General features: G+C 40.4%; 3 protein-coding genes across 8 annotated transcripts; 1 reads left to right on the forward strand and 2 right to left on the reverse strand.

Annotated features, from left to right (window-relative positions):
• Positions 1-519: 519 nt before the first annotated feature.
• On the reverse strand, positions 520-9090 carry LOC117417337 (neuroglobin-like). Of its 3 annotated transcripts, none has more exons than XM_058991984.1 (5): positions 9052-9090; positions 6033-6712; positions 4923-5031; positions 4282-4401; positions 520-3445 (listed from the first exon to the last, which is right to left on the reverse strand). In XM_058991984.1, exons 2-5 carry the CDS (start codon positions 6140-6142, stop codon positions 3293-3295), a joined length of 492 nt encoding a protein of 163 aa, XP_058847967.1. In that variant the 5' UTR covers positions 6143-6712; positions 9052-9090; the 3' UTR covers positions 520-3292. The 3 variants fall into 3 exon arrangements, with proteins under 3 accessions (XP_058847967.1, XP_058847969.1, XP_058847968.1); XM_058991986.1 differs by having other exon boundaries at positions 6033-6629; positions 9052-9067; XM_058991985.1 differs by lacking the exon at positions 9052-9090 and adding an exon at positions 8783-8891 and having other exon boundaries at positions 6033-6629.
• Positions 8221-14064, forward strand: LOC117401035 (zinc finger protein 410-like). Of its 3 annotated transcripts, none has more exons than XM_034001474.3 (13): positions 8222-8383; positions 9394-9480; positions 9595-9645; positions 10105-10237; positions 10590-10775; positions 11095-11286; positions 11509-11668; positions 11874-12055; positions 12387-12476; positions 12650-12772; positions 12985-13119; positions 13577-13725; positions 13840-14064. In XM_034001474.3, exons 3-12 carry the CDS (start codon positions 9613-9615, stop codon positions 13699-13701), a joined length of 1359 nt encoding a protein of 452 aa, XP_033857365.1. In that variant the 5' UTR covers positions 8222-8383; positions 9394-9480; positions 9595-9612; the 3' UTR covers positions 13702-13725; positions 13840-14064. The 3 variants fall into 3 exon arrangements, with proteins under 3 accessions (XP_033857537.1, XP_033857365.1, XP_033857453.1); XM_034001562.3 differs by having other exon boundaries at positions 11113-11286; XM_034001646.3 differs by lacking the exon at positions 12650-12772 and having other exon boundaries at positions 8221-8383.
• Positions 14065-15317: 1253 nt separating this feature from the next.
• Positions 15318-21182, reverse strand: LOC117400892 (protein FAM161B-like). 2 transcript variants are annotated; one of them, XM_034001354.3, is made up of 9 exons: positions 20761-21182; positions 19569-19927; positions 18753-19318; positions 18006-18343; positions 17391-17518; positions 16745-16912; positions 16390-16489; positions 16058-16221; positions 15318-15848 (listed from the first exon to the last, which is right to left on the reverse strand). In XM_034001354.3, exons 1-9 carry the CDS (start codon positions 20881-20883, stop codon positions 15770-15772), a joined length of 2025 nt encoding a protein of 674 aa, XP_033857245.3. In that variant the 5' UTR covers positions 20884-21182; the 3' UTR covers positions 15318-15769. The 2 variants fall into 2 exon arrangements, with proteins under 2 accessions (XP_033857245.3, XP_033857168.3); XM_034001277.3 differs by having other exon boundaries at positions 15318-15851.
• Positions 21183-21339: the final 157 nt, after the last annotated feature.

The raw sequence follows: 21339 nt of genomic DNA on the forward strand, positions 1-21339 counted from the left end.
AAAATAATTCTCCTCCCTCTCTCTCTCTCAGGCAGCAATTAGTTTCCTTCTTTGGTAAGTACAAGTGAAACGATAACCTCACAGATCTCTCCCATGGGTCTCCTGAGTGCTGTCATGTAAAACAATTTGGTGAGTGCAGAAAGCTACAGCTTCATTTTCTAAAGTTTCATATCCCGAAACCAGTCCCCAGGGAACAGGTTGCAAAAGCACAATGACTTTAATCACAAATGTCAGAATCCTCCTATAGATGATTGATTTTTTTCCCCTGCAAAACCAATATGCTTTTCACTAATTAGCGTTTTGTTGCACAAAAAATAATTGCACAGATTATCTTTGTGGTGTGTTACTGTATATCAGGAAAAATGTACACACAACTGCACATACTGTAATAATGCTGTAATTCCATCACGGAGTTCTGGTTACACAACATAAGAGAGCAAAACTCTATTAAAAAAAGCAAAAGTGTGTACAGGGGATATGTTGTGCATTTTTGAGTTCACAAACTGCATACGAGTAGAATACATGAAATTATCTTTATTTGCGAAGAAACAGGTGGGTTTCGTACACTACAGAACATTTAAAAATGCAACAGATTTATTTACCAAGCTGAACAAGTTTGGAACCAGGAGCTAATAATTTGAATAGTCAAAGGTAATTAAATAGTATATGCTTTTGGTACAAAAATGTTCAGGCAAAGACCAATGTGTGTTCAAAACAGATGAGGTAGACATTAAGACAAGGCAGAAAGTTGAACACTTCTATATCACAATGGAGAGTCTTGCATCCTGTCGACTGGGCATGCTTAGGAAAGTGCCGAGAGCAGTGGGATTGGCTTTATCAAGGGTTTGAGCACACTGCTAAAACACAGACTGTAAACACACACACACACAAGACCAAAAGTTAGAAATCCAGGCAGCACATAGATATCTCTTTACACTGACTGAGCCTGTGATTACAGCTGTGAAATACGTGGGCTGATGGCTCTCAGAAGGGAGATGTTGTTGGAAACACTTTACAGGAAGTGTCTCTAATTACTGTGTATTTACAGAGTAGTTACTTAGCAAATACATGTGTACTTATACATAATTACAATGTCATTAGGCATAGTTACAATGTACTTCATATATGGACATACAGAATTGTATCAGAAAAAGGATAGGGTTATAAGGTGTAGAAAGAGGGACACATGAAGTACATTGTAACTATGCATAATAACATTGTAACCATGTGCGAGCACACGTGCATGTAGTAAGTAACCACGGTGTAAATACACAGTGTAAAGTGTAGTGATGCTGTGAGCTGTAGGACCGATACATCCACAGTATGCAGTAAAGGGAAGGCCTGGTCTCTATCTGCAATCCCACTGCTGCTTTCTTTGGATAAGCATGCTCAAGACAAAGATGCACATCACCCTTTCAAAGATAACAACAAGTACAGTATACAACACTTTATAAAACACTAAGCCACATTAGCATAGGTGTAGATAGTTACCAAAAATACCTTGGCATTGTTTTTGTATCGTTGAATCTGTGCAGTACAAAGATTTCGTCTGCAATTCACATGAGACTAATTTACACAACCGAAAACCCAGGACAGATAACTACTGGGGTTGGTATTCATTTTTCATAGCTGCTGGTAACTGCAGAAAAACAAATAGCTGGCAGTAAAGTACAGCAACATGCAGTAAGAATATGATAAAAACCAAGTCAAGAAAGCATTGGATCTGGAGAATGTGTTGAAAGAGCAATGACTGTCAAATGTGTTAAATCATTCTGGAGAAGTAAGCATTTTACCAACCCAGTATAGGGATAGAGACCAGCTTCAAAAAAACGGTTGCTGAAAATCTGTAGAGATTTCGTCTGACAGCAACTCATTAAAATGCACAGTGTGATCTTTATCTCTCAATGGATGAAGTACTGCTAATCTTTAGTTTACACCCCTAAGCACTGGTTGTAAATCACCACAAGCCAAGATACACGATCACTTTCCTACAATTCAATAAATGTGTATGGATAGGTTGCTGTTTCATAAATCCAGCTAAGGGTAGGGACTAATGTTTAGGAAAGGCATGTCTGTTCAAAAGGGTGCAATGCAATGGAAAGGTTATTGATATTGTGAGCTAATTCAGCTCAGCATTGAGGAACCTGAATGCAGAAACAGGAACAGCTTTAAAATCCAAATGGTGTACCAAGAGGTGCATGTTGCATGACCGTATTAGGACTGTTAAAGCAAAATGAGTTAATTCTATAGGGTGATATAAAACTGTTGTCCACAGCTGCAGGGTGGAGAAAGGAAGGAATCTGGGTGTTATGCTATACACTAAATGTAGTACCTTTAGCACAAGTGGTTAATGAAGCAAAACTGAATCTTTAACAAGAGAATAATCAGCACTTCACAGAGAAGGGGTTACTGTGTAACTGTTCCACACAGCTCGACATTGTGCCTTCATTAACACGAGGCAACCACACAGATACTGGAGCTACACCCTCGTACAAGCTGAGGTGCAGAGAAAAAAAGGAATGGCATGCTATTACCAATTCTCTACGCACAACAAATTGAGATACGCATTTTCAATCATCAGTGTTCAAAAATAAGGTTGTCGAACACAGCCTACTCTAAATAATAAAAAAACGACAAGAGTAAAAAAGCATTAAGTCACAATTCTTATCTTTTTATAACAGTCTGGTATAACTTAGTCTAATTTTGAACTCTGTGTCAGCTGTGCAACACAGTTCACAATTCCTGATCATATTTCTAATATATGCAGCTCTAACGTTAAATTCTTAAACTGTAAAAGCTATTTATATAAAGTGTACTCCGCAATCCCAACCCCATGAACTGGGATCGCTGGTCTGTTAAGGAACAGCATAGAAGTTTGCTCACCTAGCATGGGCCAAGCTATTAGATACAGACCGGCCTCTTATATACAAACAAACTAAAACCACAATGAAGGCTTCCCAGCAACACTCCTTCTTCAGAATGTGGCGGCTCTAACTATGATCGCTGCACATATCCTGTCCCTGCAGCATTACCTTTGAGAAAAGAATTAAACAATGTTAAACAATTCATAATATCCCTCTTCCTTCTCTCTCATGCACAGCCAGTGCAAGAGCCCCAGTAACACAGTGAGCCAAGAACAGCGACGTAAACTACACCCCCCTTAGGTCACAGAGTTCACTCTCCTCCCTTCAGTCGCTCTCGTTCTCTCCTCCCTTCAGTCGCTCTCGTTCTCTCCTCCCTTCAGTCGCTCTCGTTCTCTCCTCCCTTCAGTCGCTCTCGTTCTCTCCTCCCTTCAGTCGCTCTTGCTCTCTCCGTTTTCTGTCCAGCCGCTGCTCATTGTCTCCACCACGATGGCATAGAGGGTAACCCAGGCCTCTCGGAGCTCCATGCTGTAAGCTGGTCCCAGACTGCATTCCAGCATATAGAGCAGAGACTCCCCAACAGCCTTGACAGAAAACAAGGGCACTGAATTAAAGCCGAACACTTGAGAAGAATAATCCTGAATAATGGTTTATTTTTATTAGAGAACGCAACAAGTGACACATGCTTTTTTTTCTGTTTTACTAAAACCAATGCCTTAGTGGCTGTAAAATCACCTAAGCAACCAGCAACTAAACAAGCCAACTGCTAACACCTTTCTAAGCATTCATCATGGTAAACATACATTTGCTAATCTTTAGCTTTCACCCCTAAGCACTGGTTGTAAATCACCACAAGCCAAGATACAAGATCACTTTCCTACAATTCAATAAAAGTGTATGGATGGGTTGCTGTTTCATAAATCCAGCTCAGGGTAGGGACTAATGTTTAGGAGAGGCATGTCTGTTCAAAAGGGTGCAATGCAATGGTAAGGTTATTGATTGTGAGCCAATTCTGCTCAGCACTGAGGAACCTGAATGCAGAAACAGGAACAGCTTTAAAATTCATATGAAATGGTGTACCAAGTGGTGCATGTTGCATGACCATATTAGGACTGTTAAACTGCAGCAATTGTCAGGTAATATTTAAAAACAATAGATTCTACTCTACAGCTCTGGCCAACAGTTTTGCATCACCTAGAATTTCAGGATTGAGACATCATTAAAGAAAAAAAAACTAGATGAACATAATTTAGATATTTTATTTAACATCATGTAATCAAAGTCTACTGGAAGTATCAGGGTATTGCTGGCCATTGACATTAGGGTGAGGGTTTAATGGTAATAAACACAGTTAAAATATGCCCTGCCCCTGCCCCAGAACTGACTTTGTTAATATTATAGAACGTAATGAATTACTTACATTGAATGACTGGGTTTTCACCCCGACAGCCTTGTGCTTCCGACCCAAGTTCACAAGGTATTCGACCAGGCAATGCAGGTCATCGAGATGGCTAACTGCAGCATCTATCACCAGCATCACCTGCGACAGGCACAAAAGGAGACTTTTACTGGAGCTGAAACTTCTGCAACAACTGAGCCTCCTTATTTCCTCCTCAGACAACAACCACACTACCTAGAGCTGTGAAATACAGGATACCCAGGTCAACATCAGATAGAAAGAGAAGATTTAGAAGAGAGAGTCAGGGTCCTGCTGCCAGAGTTATGTGTTTCCATGTTTACATTTTGCATCAAAAGAAAGAATCCCAGAAAGCGGGTGGATTTATTGAGCAGCGCTTAAACAGGATCTCCTTTGAAGCTTGGGTTACTGGGACTATGCATGTATTAAACTGCAAATACATATATTTCGCTTTGGGGCTCATTTTCAAAGCATTTTTATTTCACTTTTTTTTTTTTTTTTTTTATCCAAAAAGAAGAAAATACCCGGTAAAGTTACAGAAAACATGCTGGTTTGAGAGTGAGATACAAGCTTTCAAAGCACCATGAGCCCCACTGTGGATTCAGTACCTTGTAAATTGTGTAAGTAATGATTTTGTTCCAAACCTTACTAATGTGATCAATGAATTCCGGGCTGGAGAGGCACTCCTGCACACTACTGAAGGCAGCGTTGTAGTGAAAGAGCTTCAGCAGCTCTGGCTCCAGCTCGAACAATCTGTCAGTGAAAGAGCAGACACAAAGCACATGAGCGCTTTCTCTAGTCAGGGTGGCTTTCCTTCACTGATGTCTTTGTGGTTGGGATGGATTGGAAACAGGGTTAATTCCACTCAGCTGTCTCCCTGCTGTACTCCACATGTATCTCAGCAGCACCTTGGGGAGATGGCAGTCTCCTTTTTCATGTCATTTAATTCCATACTAATGAGGACTTTGACCATTCACCCTGCCAGGCCAAACAATTATTAAAACCCAAGATAAGAACATTTTAAAAGGGCCCTGCAGCAATTTGGATGTAATGTCAATTACAATGAGAATATATAAATACCCTATAGAGAGAAAGAGAGGTGTTTATATAATTATAAGGTTTAAGAATATTGTGGCAATTTACATTACATCAAAAAGTTTAGCCGCTATTGTGGAACACGCAGTAAGCCCATGAATGCCAAATCGGAAGACAGCTCTGATGTCAATTTTCTTTTTTAGCACCTGGACAGAGACTTGTGCACAGAGGAGGCCAGGATTACCTGGCTAATCTCAGCCTCTCCCTACTTCTCAAATGTAGCTGCTTTCCTTACCAAATGATCTTCAGCATCATTTCTGTGGCACTACAACGGCAATGCAATGGGACAATGGTAGCGCATTGCCAGTTATCATGGTATAAGTTATTGGTAGACGGGTACCACATATTTTGACAGACATCACAATGAGTTACTTTAATCTCATATTGCGGCATGCTTTTTTATATTTCATAAACAACAGTTTCCATTGTGGCATGCCTTTATTATTTGGAGACTGTGTTATCTTTCTATACAGTCTGCTGGGTTAAGTTTCAACATTTCAAAAGTCCTGGTCTGCTTCATTCACACTGAAGTAATATCAGGTATGTGCTCTCAACTGATTCTTGAGAGATTTCCCTTAGCCCTGCCATTTATAGCACTGACTCGGTTTCTACACAAGAGAAATAACAGCAGTTAAAAAGAGAAGCAGAAGGCACTGCACCTGGCAAACATGACAGTCCCGTGTGGGAGTTTGTTCTTCCCCAGTCTCTCCCAGCTGTCCCTGATGAGACCCTTGTCGTTCGCTGTCAGCCTCTCTTCTCCCTGCTCCATCTTCCGCTCTTTTTTATTTCACCAGTTCACTTTGTCTTAGTTCAGTTTTCTTTTAATTGCTACTGACTCGGAGATGGCCTCACAACTCCGACGGCAATAATATTCCAGCAGCAATCTTCACTGAAATCGTCTCCCCGACCTCTGAGAAAAAGGCAAGCTATCCGGTATTATGATTCACGACAACATGCCCTGTCAGCATGATACGTGTAAGCAGAAGGCTATTACAGTCCCCTGGTGTGCCTTTATTGCTGCTGGTTTTCTGGTCTGTTTTTTTTGTCTGTTTTTGCTAATGTTAATACATCCTCTGAGGGCTGCTTCTGCTGCCTGTCCCCCTATGGCTCAGCTCCCATCCTTAGCAAGCGTGGAGAACGCAGCCCCAGTGGTGTCTGCCGGGCTGACTGTTGTCTGCCTCTACTTCCCTCTGTCTTTGTTCCTTCTTCAAAAGCAGATTCTCTTCCCCGTAGGATCTCCCTGTCTGTAGCTCCTCCTGCAGGTGACACAGCGGTGGCCTTAGACACCCAGGCAGCCCCTCCTGCTCTCCACATACCAGGAGAGGCATTATTTACAGTCCTGAGAAAGACAAACCTGATCAGATACATCCCCCTGATGCGTGTTTGAATCCACTTGTCAACATAGCCTCCCACAGTGACAGCTGCTTATAGTCATCTACAAAACGATATGCTGCAGCAATACCACAATACATTGGGTACAGTTACTTTACAGCAGTGCTGGAGAGTACAGTATCTACAGGGTATTAATTAAGTGGGGCGTCTACCTACCTCATCATTACTCTTTTATATACTGCATTACAAAGCTAATGTGTCGGAACTATCTTGTCTAGAACACTGCAGGTGGGCTGGAGAACTGTGAATTGTGGTCCACAGATTCCTGCTGTGGTCAACAGTGTTTATTAAAATCATCTTTACACAAGAGCAGACACGCTAGATTTTGGTACCAGTTTTAAATTTTATTCTATAAGAATATACTGGTACCACTCCTTTGAATAATTAGTTGCGTCTGTACTAGAATTGTATCAGAATAATTAGGGCTAAACAAGATTTACTGAAATGTTTAAAAACAGGTGAGATGGATTAATTGATCTGTAATATCACTTTATAAAAGTTTATAAGGGTTATTACCCCTTATATTGGTCTATGAAAGTAAAAGCATAGCAACGTGTAACAGAAGATTGTGAAAACATTGTAAACTAGCATAGACAAGCATTGTAAACCCAATAGAGAGGCATGGCAAACATATTCAACCTGAATTCAGCTGTGTGTACATCACAAAGGGGGAGATACAATACAAAATACAACACCTCAGGATAGGTGTCCCCAGCGTCTCACCTAGAGGAACGGCCATGTGGAGTCAGACAAGGGTTCAGTAGGTTTGCAACATCCAATTGTTACCTCTCAGGGTTAAGCAGCAATAGAAGATATAATACAGGTTCTATTGACTTACCTCTTATTATTTACCTCTCAGGGTTAAGCAGCAATAGAAAATATAGCTGCTAATCCAATTCTGCAGAAACTGGGTAAGGAAACTTACTGTATCTGTCACATTTTTATATTCAGATCCAGTCAATGTGGTTCATGATGACCTACTCTAATTTGGAATTTACAGACCATGACCAGAGCACCACAGGATGCCATTATGTGCAACCACAGTTTAACCCTTTTGAATTAAAGTTTCCATGTATAATAGAGTAATGGGACTAGTTTCACAAAGCAGGTCTAGGTAGCAGTCTGCTATACCCAATCCACTTCCATAGCTTCCTAGCAGCCTGCTAAGTGGCAATGCTTTGTGAAACTGGCCCATCTTTCTTAATCTTTAGTGCTCATCTTTACTGTCTGATATGTATAACTTTACATCCTTCTTAGCAAGGTATATGTTACTTCAGCTTCCATGTATTTAAAACAGCAGTATTTAACAGTGTGATATTAAGATTTGAATCATTAAAAATTAAGCATACAGATAGCTATCGGTTTTAGCTGGTGCGTCATTTTTTTTTGTTTTACCGTCCCCATAGCATAGCCCTGGAGTTTTGAAAAACGCGTTAAAACAAACGTAGCGCAAGACGAAAATTATTGTCCCAACAGCTGCTCCGTAGAGAGGAAATTATTTAGACGTACATTTTTGTAAACAGAGAAGGAAAGAGTACTTACAATACAAATGGAAATAAACTTCAAAACAAATGTCTATCAATCACGTTAGAGGTGAAATGAAGGTATAGAAGTGTCTGTAAGTACATTTAATTAAGTGGTTTGTTTAAGCCAAACAAATGAAAGTTGAACTGTCTATATGTTGGCATAACAACGGAGATGCATGCCGTGGGTCGGTTTGAAATTCGTTTATACAAATATACATTCAATATAATAATCCGTTTAGTTTATAATTTTCATATAGAAAATGTAACAGTATTACACAATTAAAATTTAGACTTTTTTTTTTTTGGCCCTTTATCGACTGAGCTAACTACACGTGAATCGTGCTAATCATTCAGATTATTGAAATGCCGGTACAGTGGTCATTTACATTATACATAATTCTGATTCTAGCTGCTTTAGAAAGAGTTTAAGTTAACATGTTAATGTGTGTGTCTGAATATAGACAATTAAAATGTGCAAGATCTCGAATTACCTTAAGACGACGAACCTCAAGCCCCGGTAGAGATAATTATCACCGTGCTTTTGGGACAGACTAGGTCCTGACACGACAGGGGTAAAATAAAAATAATAAAAAATACTGTCCGTTACTGTTTTATAAAAAGTTAGGTGTGGTAGTAAGACAAATGACGATACGTTTACTTGCATTTCATTTCCTCTTGAAGTCGCAACTTCGCACAGAATGCACGGGTTTGTATTCTGTCTGTTCAGAAAGTTGTGGAATGCTTTAAGACCCTTACTTACTCTGTTCTGCACACACAGTCTTGCCATAGTACGTATACTAGCTGCGCAAAGATTGCTTCCATTTTATTTAATAAATGCTAATGAGGTTGTTAAATACTTCAGTTATTTATTTCACCCATGTTTAATTGTAACCTAATCTTAAATACTGTGTTTTAAAATAATTATGGCACCCCCACTTTCAGTACATAATGATTAGTTGTTGTTGGAGTGTAGTACCTTCAAACACTTGATTGTGAACCATTTGAAATGATCAGAAATGGTTAGTATTTTTCTTTAAATGACCTGGTGTGGAACATGAGGGCTTTCCTCTCACACAGCAATACTGTATTACCCGCCTTTTAGTTATGAAAATGAGAAGCTGAAACTGATCAGATGAATGCTGGGAGCAACAGTCAATGACCATCCTGAAAAAAACACTTGTAACCCAAGGTAGGTACTTTAAATCACTAACAATATTCAGTATCAAATGTACAGTAGTGTAACTTTTGAAGAAAATTAGGCTAACTTGCTGAATATTCAAGATGCATGTCTGTTTATCTTCAGGTCTCAAAGGTTGAATCCATGCTCTCAGATGAACTGGACTCCAAACCTGAGGTATGTTTTAAAGTAGCTGTCGAGAAACACTCCATTCTCACCTGTGCTGCCAGGTAAACAAATGTCACTGGCCCAGAGAAACCATACTGTTAATGCTTTTTGTGTGAGTCATTGTAATTCCCTGCTGGGGATATATTAGAGGCAAGTATCTGCATGTACATTCACAGTCACAGAAACCTGCTTTTACAAGTTGTTGCTTGTAAATATGGGTGTAGACAAGGAAGGAAATAAGACTCCTATTGCAAAGCAGTTTCACCCATTCCAGGTTTTACTACAAGCCTGATTAGCCACAGTGTGTAGCAAGCTTAGGTTTGTCTCATTAAACTCATAGTAAAACCAAGATTGGATCAAACTGCTATGCATTGGGAGCCTTATTCCATCCCTGGTTGATGCTGTCTATATGACTGTTTTTTTCATTTTTTGTATGTGCACCACTGTATAACTGTTCTCTCTTCATAGCTGCTGGTTGAGTTTGTTCAGAACGCATCAATCCCTTTGGGGCAAGGTCTGGAAGAGTGTGACCCCAAGGGGACATGTTTATCCCTGCTTCCATGCTCTGAAAACTCAGTATGTAGCCAGCTACAGTTAGCAGGTAAATTATATTGCCTATTTGCAGCTGTACTCTTCCCTCTTATAAAGCAACTTCTCGTTGTTAAAAGTCCCTAACAAAGAGCAGAATATTATGACTAAACTACTGCATTTTACCAGAAATGTATTGATGCACCTAAGTGTAGGGGTGAGCATTGCTTAACACCCAATTAAGCATGAGCAACACAATCTAGTCCTCCGTCACATCACTCAGTTTGCAGTTCTGTCATGTTTTGAGTACACAGTCCTAGTGCATTCAACAGTAGCTTGATGGTGCTTATCACTAGAACCATAAATATATAAACCCTCGTTCCAGTAAGGATGCTAATGTATTACATTTCTTTTATTATTTCCAGGTACTGGTCTAAGCCATCAAGCTTCTCCAGCCTTATCTGATTATGAAAATGAGAGAGAGTCACTAATGGTGCAGCTGCAGCCTCACAGATCTGTGAATATCTCCCCCACTCCCAGCTCTCCATCAATCTTACATGATCTACAACAAACGGACAGCACATCCTTCATACTTCTGAACCTAGCCAAAGGTATCGTTGGTCACACTGCTTATTAGGAAATGTGTTTTGATATGTAATATAACTCCATTCTGCATAACTCCCAGCACACTTTTCTAATAAACACTGACCTCACTACCAGCTATCAGTGTCCTTGTCAAGGCCAATATCACAGACTGCAGTATTAACTAAAGACAGCAGATGGCAGAAGAAATGACTCCTGCAGGGGGAAACTATGAAATGAACAAATACACATTTTCAATATTAATTCCTTGCTTTTAGAGAGTTAGACTTTAATTATCGTCAATAATGTAAGGATCGTTGGTTTGAATAAAGACCGTCTCTAATGTAGGGCTGGCCGCCTCTGCAGAGCCCTTGGTGTTTGTCCAGGATGAAGTCTATGATCCCGAGAATGAGTTTTCTACCAGTGAGAACGCAGATGGCAGCACACCCTGGTACCTCCGAGTCCAAGAGCTGGCACACGACAGTCTGATAGCTGCTACACGGGCACAGCTGGCAAAGGATGCCAAAGCAAGCAACAGTGGTAACTATTTTATAACTGAGATTTTAAAAACATGGCTTAAGTTATACCCCCGTCTTCAGTGCTCTTTGATGAAATAAAAGGACATCTATAACAGCTTTAAAATCCTCCATTAATATGCAAGGTTATTATTATCTTCAAGATTAGCAGACAGCTGTGTTTCATGATTCTCTTGGTCTCAGACATGGCATAACAGCTGTTTCTGTTTTGGTGTCACGCTGGTAGGCGACCACTTGCATTGTTACCAATCTGAGGGACCAAAGAAAGAGGTGAACCCCTCAGGGGAGCGCCCACAGAATGAAAAGAGCCTGAAGTGCACATTTGAAGGGTGTCGGAGGACTTTCACATGGCCGGCTCACCTCAAATACCATTTAAAAACACACAAGTAAGTAGCGACTTGACCAGCTATTTTTAATCTATAAACGAGAGTTTTAAGCCGCCTTGTCATTTTAACAGTGTTTATTTAGTATATAAAGAAGGCATGGACAAATTTTAAAATACCAATCCATAGTTGCTGTTAGTGGTCTGAATTTGAAATTGTGCAGAGGTATGAATACCCCAAATTCAGGGCTTCGTTGTCTCGCTGACAGGAACGACCGGACGTTCACGTGTCGTGCCGAAGGCTGTGGTAAGAGTTTCTATGTGTTGCAAAGACTGCAGGTCCATATGAGGACACACAATGGAGAGAAACCCTTTATCTGCAATGAGAAAGACTGCGGGAAGAGATTTACAACAGCTGGAAACTTGAAGAACCACAAAAGAACACATACCGGTGAGTGGGGATTTATTGTGAAGCGGCAACTAATAAAGTACTGTTGAAGAAAGAGGTTTTAAGTGTGTTGTATATGGCTTTATGAACAGTGGGTCTTTTCTCACTGTTGGGTCAGTGCATGCTGTTATATTAGGGGGTTATTTTTTCAATATTGATCTTTCAGTATAGTCTTCTGCTCCCCATAAGACCTTTGGTTTGAACCACTACAAGCTCTGCCTAAAGAATGCTTCCCCTTCACTTCATTGAAGGGTCTCTATATATATTTTTTAATTGGCATAAGAATGTGGTTTTGAGAGTTTTTAATTTCAAAATGTTAAATGTGTCTTTTCAGGTGAAAAGCCCTTCTTGTGTGAAGCAGAAGGTTGCGGGCGCTCCTTTGCTGAGTACTCCAGTCTGCGGAAACACATGCTTGTGCATTCAGGTAAAGCAACATATTTTAGCATCTCTATGTGACACCTTAGATTATGCTACTAGGGATTCTTTTCCTTTATTTTGCAATGCAATAGTCACACACATTGTATTTGTAAGGAACGCTGATCAATGTTTCTGTCTTTCAAGTGTCTTCTATGAGAAGTGTGCTGTGCTGTGTTTCAGGAGAGAAGCCGCATCAGTGCACTGTCTGTGGGAAAACCTTTTCTCAGAGTGGCAGCAGAAACGTTCACATGAGGAAGCGTCACAACGCTGCTGCTCCTGCCAGTGACACAAGGGGAGAGGCTGGTAACAGCAATTTTATATAGGTTTTATATATGTTTAGGAAAAGTGTTGTATGATTTTTCACAGACAAAGCACAGTACGATAAACCTACTGCCCCCATCAGCGCTTCTTATTTTTGACATGGAGAGAATAGCTGAAAGATTACCTAGCCTCTCTTTGATATAACAACAGTTATACGGTCTCATTATTGTTACTTTTTCTTTACCTTCTCTCAGGGGATGCTCTGACACACAGCAGCTTGCTGGAGGACCAGGGGATCGCGAGTGACAATGTGGTTTCCATGGCAACGCAATGCTCTTTGGAAGTGGAAAGGATCAATCTGCATCACAGCATGCTCAGAGCACCGGAAGGTAAGTTACAGTGCAGTCTTAACGGTGGTATCTTGTAATAATTGGACCGATGACTGTATTATTGTTAAGCATCCCAGTAAGGAAACCTTCTCTGGTCTGACAAATCTACGTCCTTTTCAACTGCTAATCAAATGACTCTCTAGATAAAGTTCAGTTACAGGTGCTGGCCAGTACAAATGACCTATTTCACTGACATTGTATTACGCTGTGTCCATATCTATGAAACCCTTTCTCCTGGTGGCTGCTTTCATCACAAAAACCCTCATTTCTAGTTTGGTTTTGTGACATCAAGTGCCAAAAGAAAAAAACTGACACTGACATCACAGGCAATGTCACATTTATTCTGCTGCAGGCGGTCGAACCCTGTTAACTATCTGCACTATTTATTTTACCCTTCATACCTGTACAATTTCTATAAATTCACTTAATTTTCTTGTTCTTTATGCCATGTCCATAGACTCCGATGTCCATAGAAACATTCCTTCTGCATCCATGGTCGTCCTATCACAACCACATGACCTAGTTTCCATGGCTACAGGAGGCCATACCTATGGGGAGGAAGTTGTGGCTTTATTGCAATAAAAACATTTTTTTTTAATGGTTAAGGTAAGAGAATAATTGCTGTACTTCCTAACTTTATTTAAATTATTTCACCATTACAGTTGCTACTGAATTTCTCAATAGGCAGCGGCAGTTAATATGTTAATACTGTTTTCACAGCCTCTGAGAAGACATTAAGAGAACCTTGCTGCCTCCTGCATATGTGTTCCATTGGTCTGGAGAACAGAAATCCCCAAAGACGGAAGCACTGGGCTGAATCAAAAGACAGAAAATGAGTCCGCTTTTGAATTCTTCCGTAGCTACCCGTTAGTCAGGAGCAGTTTATGTGAGGAAAGTAAATGCTGCATATTGTTACAGGCTACAAATAATAAAAAATAAAAAAGATTATGTCCACTCTTATATTTTAGTTATTACCTTTCCAGGATGTTATTTGAATTGTCATTTTTTATGTTATTTAAGCCTCTTAAGACATTTGTAAAAGGAAACATTTATTTATGGAGACTTCATTTGTTTGGGATCAGAAAAGCTGGTTTCTGAATTCCGTTGCTTGTGAATGTGTTTGCTTGTGTAAAAATTTTGTTTGGTTTGTTAAGAAATAAAAATATACAAAAGCGCTAAACTGCAGTTTTCCGGGTGTGTGTTTGCGATTCTGACGCTGGCCAGCCTTGACCACATTTGGTAAAGTGGCGTCGCGGTCAAGGCAAACACAGCCCCTGGAAAACAGCAGTTCAGCGCATTTTTATTCCTAACAAACAGAAATATCCAAAACAGCATAGAAAACCAAACCACACCCCAGCTACGGCTATCTTGGTGCATAGACAGGGCAGAAAGCACAACCTGCTGCTCTCAGCCCTTCTCCTAAACTAACTCTCTTCCTCCGCCCCAACAAACATTTCTTTGTTCTTTTTAAATGGTGTGGTGTCTTCTCCGGGTAGCTACTGTAATTGACTGATTGATCAGCCAGCCAGGAACTGCATGCCTGGCATTCTCGGGCTGATCAATCAGACAGTCAGCCTCCCGAGAGAGACACCACACCGAACCAGTTAACTTATTTAAAACCACCCGGCTGTGCAAAGGGTGGCCATCTTGGCTCCAGGCTGTTCCCCTATTCTTGAGCCAAGGTGGCTGCCAACCACAGAAACATATTTTAATGTGCCAGGCCTCTGCCCTGTCACACCAAGGCTTATGCTTCAGTGAAATGAAATTGCTATGTTGCAGTCTATGTATAGAGATCCATAATCCGCCATGTAGAGATCCAAATGCATGTGTAAGCGAGATCAGAAAAATGAACGTTATTCTCTAAATGCAATCGCAATGCTCTAAGCTGTGACCACACTTATCTGTAATATTCTACACCATAATGATGGGGCACACCAGGCCATATCTATTTAGCTTCCTATTTATCCAATCTGTACAGTAATTGTGGGCAGGTTTAACCTACGCCAGTGTCTGCCAAGACCTTTGACTTTCATCCACTGCCAACAGCATGGATGTCAATGAAAGATGTTAATTTAGTCCACTCCTTCAAAGGCAGGTCAACAGTGCATCACTTTGTCAGCAATAGCCCCAGATGTGGTTACAGAACCTCACATGGCAGAGATGCCAAAATTAATCCAAAACAACATGATCAGTATGGATTTATAAGCATGAAACTTTTATTTTCTAAGAATGGCATATTGCAAAATATAAATTGACATAAAGCCATGTGCCAAAAACAGTACTCATTAAAACAAATTATTTACTCACAGTACTGATGCAGCATTATTAATACAAACTTGTTTCAATTCAGATGCAAACACTTAATACAAAATATTAAATTATAAATATTTCAGGGAGCTCACACACCTATTTGAAAAAGAAAAGTCAAGTCAACCTTAATTTGTTTGGACTAATCAGAACAACAAATTAAACCTTTTGTCATAAATCAGAATTCATGCACATTGTCCAGAATGGTTCCATTTCTTAAATTAAGACCGATTCAATGTAGTGTATGTATACACTGTCTATAAACAATAGCAGATTTGTAATATACAAACATTACTGCATATAAACAAAGAAATATACAAAGTGCTCGTGGCTGTAATTATAGTTATATCATTTCTTCCTCATTGGTTTTCTCTGGCTCTTCTTTTGTTTGGTTTTCCGCTGAACTTATCACACTCTCAGACCTACTGAAGAGAGACCAAATTTGCAGTTAATCATACAGTATTTATAAACTTAGTAGCAAGCATTCGATAAAAGACTTATCTGTGTGTTTAGCTGCAGTGAAGTTGTAGGGTAGGGTAGGGATAGCCTGATTTAGTTATGACACCTGACCTGATGCACATAGAGCAGTGCATGTGCTGTGTGAATGGGAGATGTCATGAAAGGGGTTTACCTGTATTGGGTCTTGCTGTCACTGCTCTGGTCTTCTTCACCGTCAGATACACACAGTGGCGTTCCCCCAGCATTTCTCCCTTTATTCCTCACAAAGTCTTCATTCAGCCCCACCTGCTTCAGTGTGTCTCGGTACCGCCGCTCTGCCTCCGTCTTTGCGTTTCTCTAAAGGGAACACAGTCTTGATTATAAGCACATTTACTTTTTATTTCTGTAGTGCAGCTTGTTACTAAACCTTCATCAGCACATTTAAAACAAACTACCTGTATTTGGTTTGGCCATTTTAAACAGATTTCAGATGAGTTCCAGCCATGCTATTTGTTTTCTCTGTACCTTTGTGACCTGTTCAAACAGGTAGGGCCTGTCATGTATCCTGTTCTTCATCTCCTCCAGCTCCTTCTTATACTCCCTCATCCGGTGCTGGTCAGTCTGCCTGCATCACAAAGAGTTGATTCAGGGCAAAGGGTCGTGCAAAGCAGCGTACAGAACAGCTAAACGCCCCCCCCCCCCCCGCCTTACAAAACTCAGGGTCATGGCAAAAACATGTTGTGAATGATATTATTTTCCCAACTAAAAAGCTTTGAACTTGCTCTTGGAATAACCTGTACTACTGTTTTTGTTATGTTAACTTTGCAAACTTAAGACCACTTGGTTAAATTCAGTCATTTGATACTGCTTTTAAGCTCACCTGTGTTGCTTTAATTTTTCCTTGTACACATCCTTTAGACTCCTATGTGTATCCATTGCTTTCGCCCGTGTAGTTACTGCTTTATTCATTGCTTCCGATTTCAATCTGTACTGCTTCATCCATTTAGCACTCTCTTGTTCCTTGTTATCCTTCTGTTCCAGTGAGCTTCTGAGAAATATAACTTTAAAGGGTCAAGGCTATTCTGAAATATTTTAGGGTTTTTATTATTTGATATTTGTTTATTTAGCAGATGCCTTTATCCAAGGTGACTTACAGAGACTAGGGTGTGTGAACTATGCATCAGCTGCAGAGTCACTTACAATTACGTCTCACCCGAAAGACGGAGCACAAGGAAGTTAAGTGACTTGCTCAGTGTCACACAATGAGTCAGTGGCTGAGGTGGGATTTGAACCGGGGCCTTCTGGTTACAAGCCCCTTCCTTTAACCACTGGACCACACAGCCTCCTTTTTAAAAACTTTATCTTACGAGTATCCTTTAATAGATTTCTGTGAAGATGCATGATATTGCAATTCTCATTTCTTCTTTTTGTCATTAATATGGAAATGGAAAATGCAGAAATATATATTTTTTTCATATGCTGTATGGGCCTGCACATTGTACCCTGTAATGCCCTGGGCTAGGTACCTGATAGCAGCTTGACGTTTCCTTGCAGCGTCTGTGATGTAGGTGGGGAGGGTGTCAGTTGAAAGGGAGAGAATCCCGTTGAAGGACTTGCTTCTCTTTAAGCGTGTCTTGATCACAGGACTTGACTCCTAAAGTTGAATTTTAAAACAGAATAATTGGAAAGAATGACAGTGTTTTAGACTAACTTGTCCAGAAGTGGGTATCCCCTACTAGCTTTAACAGTAGCTTCAACAGTGTTAAGAATTAAATGCTTCTTTTGTTGTGATCTTAATACAGAGAGATGTTTTACAAATGTAATTTTACAATATATTCACCGGAACAGGATTTATCTTGCTCAATGTGACCTCAATCCACGTCAACAATGTCTTGCATAGATGAGATTACATGATATGCAGTCTGCAATGTCAGTGTGCCATTCCCATGCTGCAATATGGCACCCGCTGGTGACAGAATGTTTTTAACCCAGAATCTGTTCCCAAAACAGTTTTCTCTTGAAATAAAATGGTTCAAAGCGGTCTCTCGCATAAGCATGTCGCTAGTTTTGCCCCCTGGCATTTTGTCATCAGTGATATCTGTGGTGCTGCATGTATTACATGAATAAGAAAGTTGGCTTACTTGCTGTGCATCCTCAGTGGATCTGCTCTGTCTTGGTGGCAAATTGGAAGTGCGAAGCTGGAATGGTTTACATTTAGTCGACTCTGTCTGTTCTTTCCTTCGCATGGCCTCCTTCTGGAATGCTCTGTATAATCTCTCGAAGTTGGGAACCTCTGGATTTGTTCGTGGCTGAAACGTGGGTTCCTTATCCAGATATCCCAGGGTCTTCTTTTTAGTTTTCAGAGCGCTGCTCTTATCCAGTTCCCTCTTCTGCGGCTGTACTTGAATGGGTGCTGAGGATGTTTTAAGTAAATCTGTTGCCCTCATCTGAATCCTGATCTTCCTGTACAGTTCATACTCTGTTGAAGGGGAAAATAAATACATGGTGATACAGTAATAGTTTAAGTGTTTGTTTGCTTTTCCCCCAACTTATTACAGAGCATTGCAAATCGTACCTCCTCTGGTGGAAGAACTGATTATTGTACTTTTGTTTGTTCTAGTCACCACTGCCATCTGCTGTGCATTACCAGCACTTTATCAACACTACACACATGGGAGGTCAGGATTACAGCAAGTACAGTTTCTGATCCCAAGACAGAAACCCAGAGTTTAGTTAAATGGGAAATTGGACATACTGTTGCAATTTGACTGATATCTAGGGCTAAAAATAAAAATGTATACACATTAAAAAGATCATTAAAATCAATGAGATCACCCAATCTAATTATCAACAGTGACTGGTCAGATTGTCGTTCAAAGTTTCACTACCTTTTAAATGGTCACTGATTGTTGGATCCTGGACTGATTTGGGGATTTTGTTTTTCACTTTGGGTTTAATGCTTCTGCTCAGCGTGCTCGGGGGGGCTGTTCTCAGCATCTGTCTTGTTTGCTCCTTCTTTTTTTCTTCCCTCTCTGCAAAGCTGAATGGCTTCTGAATGGAGAGCAGGATTTCCTTCCTCCTGTCCAGGTTGAGCCTCCTCTGCTTCTCCCTGCTCTCATTGATCTCATCAAACAGGGGCAGGTAAACGTGTGCTGGGATGGGCACTGCTCTGAACTGTTTCTGACACTCAGCCTCCTCTGCCTCCTCTGCCTCCCTCTTCTCCACCAGCTGTTTCTCCAGATCCAGGGACGTTCTGGATTTTGGAAGCTGAGTTTTCTTTTGCGCTTCCCGGAGGGTCATGTTGAAGGGCTGCGGGACTGTCGTACCTGAAGCCCAGGCTGATGAACTGCTCACAGGTCTCTGTGTCCCTTTAAATGGAGGAGATTCTCTGTCAGCTTGGCTATCTCTTGAGCTCAGCTCACTCAGAGAGGAAGATTTCCTTAGGCTTCCATTCCTAGGGAATATTCAACACATAAAACAGTGTAAAGAACAAGCTTTGGTTTATTCCATATTGAAATTCTGCTAAAAGATCTGCCTCCAATATTAGATGATGCTTAGCTGGGACATCAGAAAATCTGGTAATGAATTAAAACACCATTGATATGTACAGTACCACTTACACTACAATATATTCACACCTTAATCTTCTAAAATGAATTGTTAGGATCAAACTAGTTGTTTTTTGCATGAAGAATATATTTTACCTAGAAGCTGACAACTTGCTTGGATTGGCTATGAGGTGCTGTCTCCCACTGGACGAGAAGAACTGCTCCACGTCCTTATTTAACGTTGTCTTCCTCACATTCCCTGCAGTCTCCACAGAGAGCAGGGAGTCCTCCAGTATCCTTTGCTCCAGATGTCCCTGAAAGAGCTTGCTTGTCTCCATCAGCTTCTCCTGGTGTGCTTCCTTTAAGATCTGGAGCCTCTGGTAGAACTGCTGGTCTGACAGAGCACTGCCATCCTCCTGGTGAAGAAATTCCAGCAGCCCACCTCCGTCGATTTGGTTCACCCTGGAAACGGACACCTCTTCTTCAGATTCTGATGAGTCTTTGGGATGAAATCCCTGAAATAATAAACATGTATTTCGGTTATTGTTATAGTGGGTGTTTTTAGCATACATGCAGTGGTCAGTCGGTCACTTTACAATTCTGCAAAAAAAGTCAAAAGGTGTTGACTCTCTGAAAATCCTGAAGACTATTCAGAGATGAATGATGTCCACATTATCAGTTAATGCCAAGGAAGTATACAGTATGCATCATAGTTGTTGAGTGTTGTATACCTGCATAACTGCTAAATGGACATCATTCATCAAGTCTACAGAGCCCTTTATGATCAAAGTGATGGTGTTATTTCTGGAGAGGTTTGTTGCCCACCATCTGGTGTCTCCACCTGCTAAGTTTCATTGCTCTGTGTGCTTTCTGCAAACTGGGAAACTGCCATATTCACTTGTAAATAAATGAAGAATAAATACATGTTTATTTAACATGTTTTAAAAATCTGAAGTTACACATTTAATATTTACATATTCATATCAACAATATGTAACATTATGTATGCATACTTTAACAAAACAACAACAAAGCTATTAATTTATACAGTACAAAAAAATCGAAAAACATTTTTTTAAGCAAAAAGGAAAGACACTTAGCAGGACTGTGTCTGACTACTCAAAGCTCAAAAACGCCTCAAGTCTGCAGCTCAGTGTCACTGCCAGATGACTCGCGTCAGAGCTGTGTCGCCATAGCAACATCAAACAAGCTGAGCAGGCCCGGAGAAAATTAAAAACGCCACAAGAAAAAAAAACATTATATTAAAAAATAGCTTTCTTACATGCTAGAACAGTGCAATGGTACTAACGAGGCAGACTATTTAAGTGAATATAAAAGTTAAAATCACCTGATGCTGGTAGCTTGAAAAATCCTCTTCCGAACCATCTCCGTTTTTCCTATCCGACTGGACCTCTTGAGAAAATGCTCCTTTTGATTTGTTGAAAACTGGCATGCAATGGGAAACGGGCATTGTTAAACCGCGATCAAATTCATGAATCAATCCTTAATATTATTATTTCGTTTCTGCAGTTTCTTTAAATTGAAAGCGCTTTCGTCACCCATTGATCGCACAGCTGAACATCCCGCCTATTGGATTCTCTTATTGGCTAGAACAGTGTTTTACTGCCCGCTGTGATTCGTTTTGAGGAATGTCAGATTCACTAACTCCGCCTTGATTTCGGAGCAGGTTTGTTGGGAGAAATTACTACTGTGCAGCAGTTTGGAGGAAGCATGCATGCATTGTATTTATTGTTCAGCCCAAATGCATTGGTCTAAAATGTATGCTTCTGAAAAGCTTGCTCAGTTGTGATTATGTCCACGTGAACTGTCGTGTTCAGTTTCAGAAAACTGGTTAAAGTTTGACACGTTATCACCTTAGGTCTGATGAATTAATGATTGTATCTCTGGTGAAAGAACATAACTTTAT

Source organism: Acipenser ruthenus, chromosome 18, assembly GCF_902713425.1.
Source record: "Acipenser ruthenus chromosome 18, fAciRut3.2 maternal haplotype, whole genome shotgun sequence".
Classification (NCBI taxonomy): Eukaryota; Metazoa; Chordata; class Actinopteri; order Acipenseriformes; family Acipenseridae; genus Acipenser; species Acipenser ruthenus.

Coding starts and splice junctions, on each gene's coding strand:
- LOC117417337 (XM_058991984.1), bottom strand. CDS start 6,142: ATGGAGCAGGGAGAAGAGAGGCTGACAGCGAACGACAAGGGTCTCATC. Junction 4,402..4,922: donor TCATTGATCACATTAGTAAG/GTTTGGAACAAA, acceptor TGCCTGTCGCAG/GTGATGCTGGTGATAGATGC. Junction 3,446..4,281: donor TGAAAACCCAGTCATTCAAT/GTAAGTAATTCA, acceptor TTTTCTGTCAAG/GCTGTTGGGGAGTCTCTGCT.
- LOC117401035 (XM_034001474.3), top strand. CDS start 9,613: ATGCTCTCAGATGAACTGGACTCCAAACCTGAG. Junction 9,646..10,104: donor AACTGGACTCCAAACCTGAG/GTATGTTTTAAA, acceptor CTCTCTTCATAG/CTGCTGGTTGAGTTTGTTCA. Junction 13,120..13,576: donor CATGCTCAGAGCACCGGAAG/GTAAGTTACAGT, acceptor CCATGTCCATAG/ACTCCGATGTCCATAGAAAC.
- LOC117400892 (XM_034001277.3), bottom strand. CDS start 20,883: ATGCCCGTTTCCCATTGCATGCCAGTTTTCAACAAATCAAAAGGAGCA. Junction 17,519..18,005: donor CCACTGAGGATGCACAGCAA/GTAAGCCAACTT, acceptor ATTCAACTTTAG/GAGTCAAGTCCTGTGATCAA. Junction 16,222..16,389: donor TGTTTGAACAGGTCACAAAG/GTACAGAGAAAA, acceptor TGTTCCCTTTAG/AGAAACGCAAAGACGGAGGC.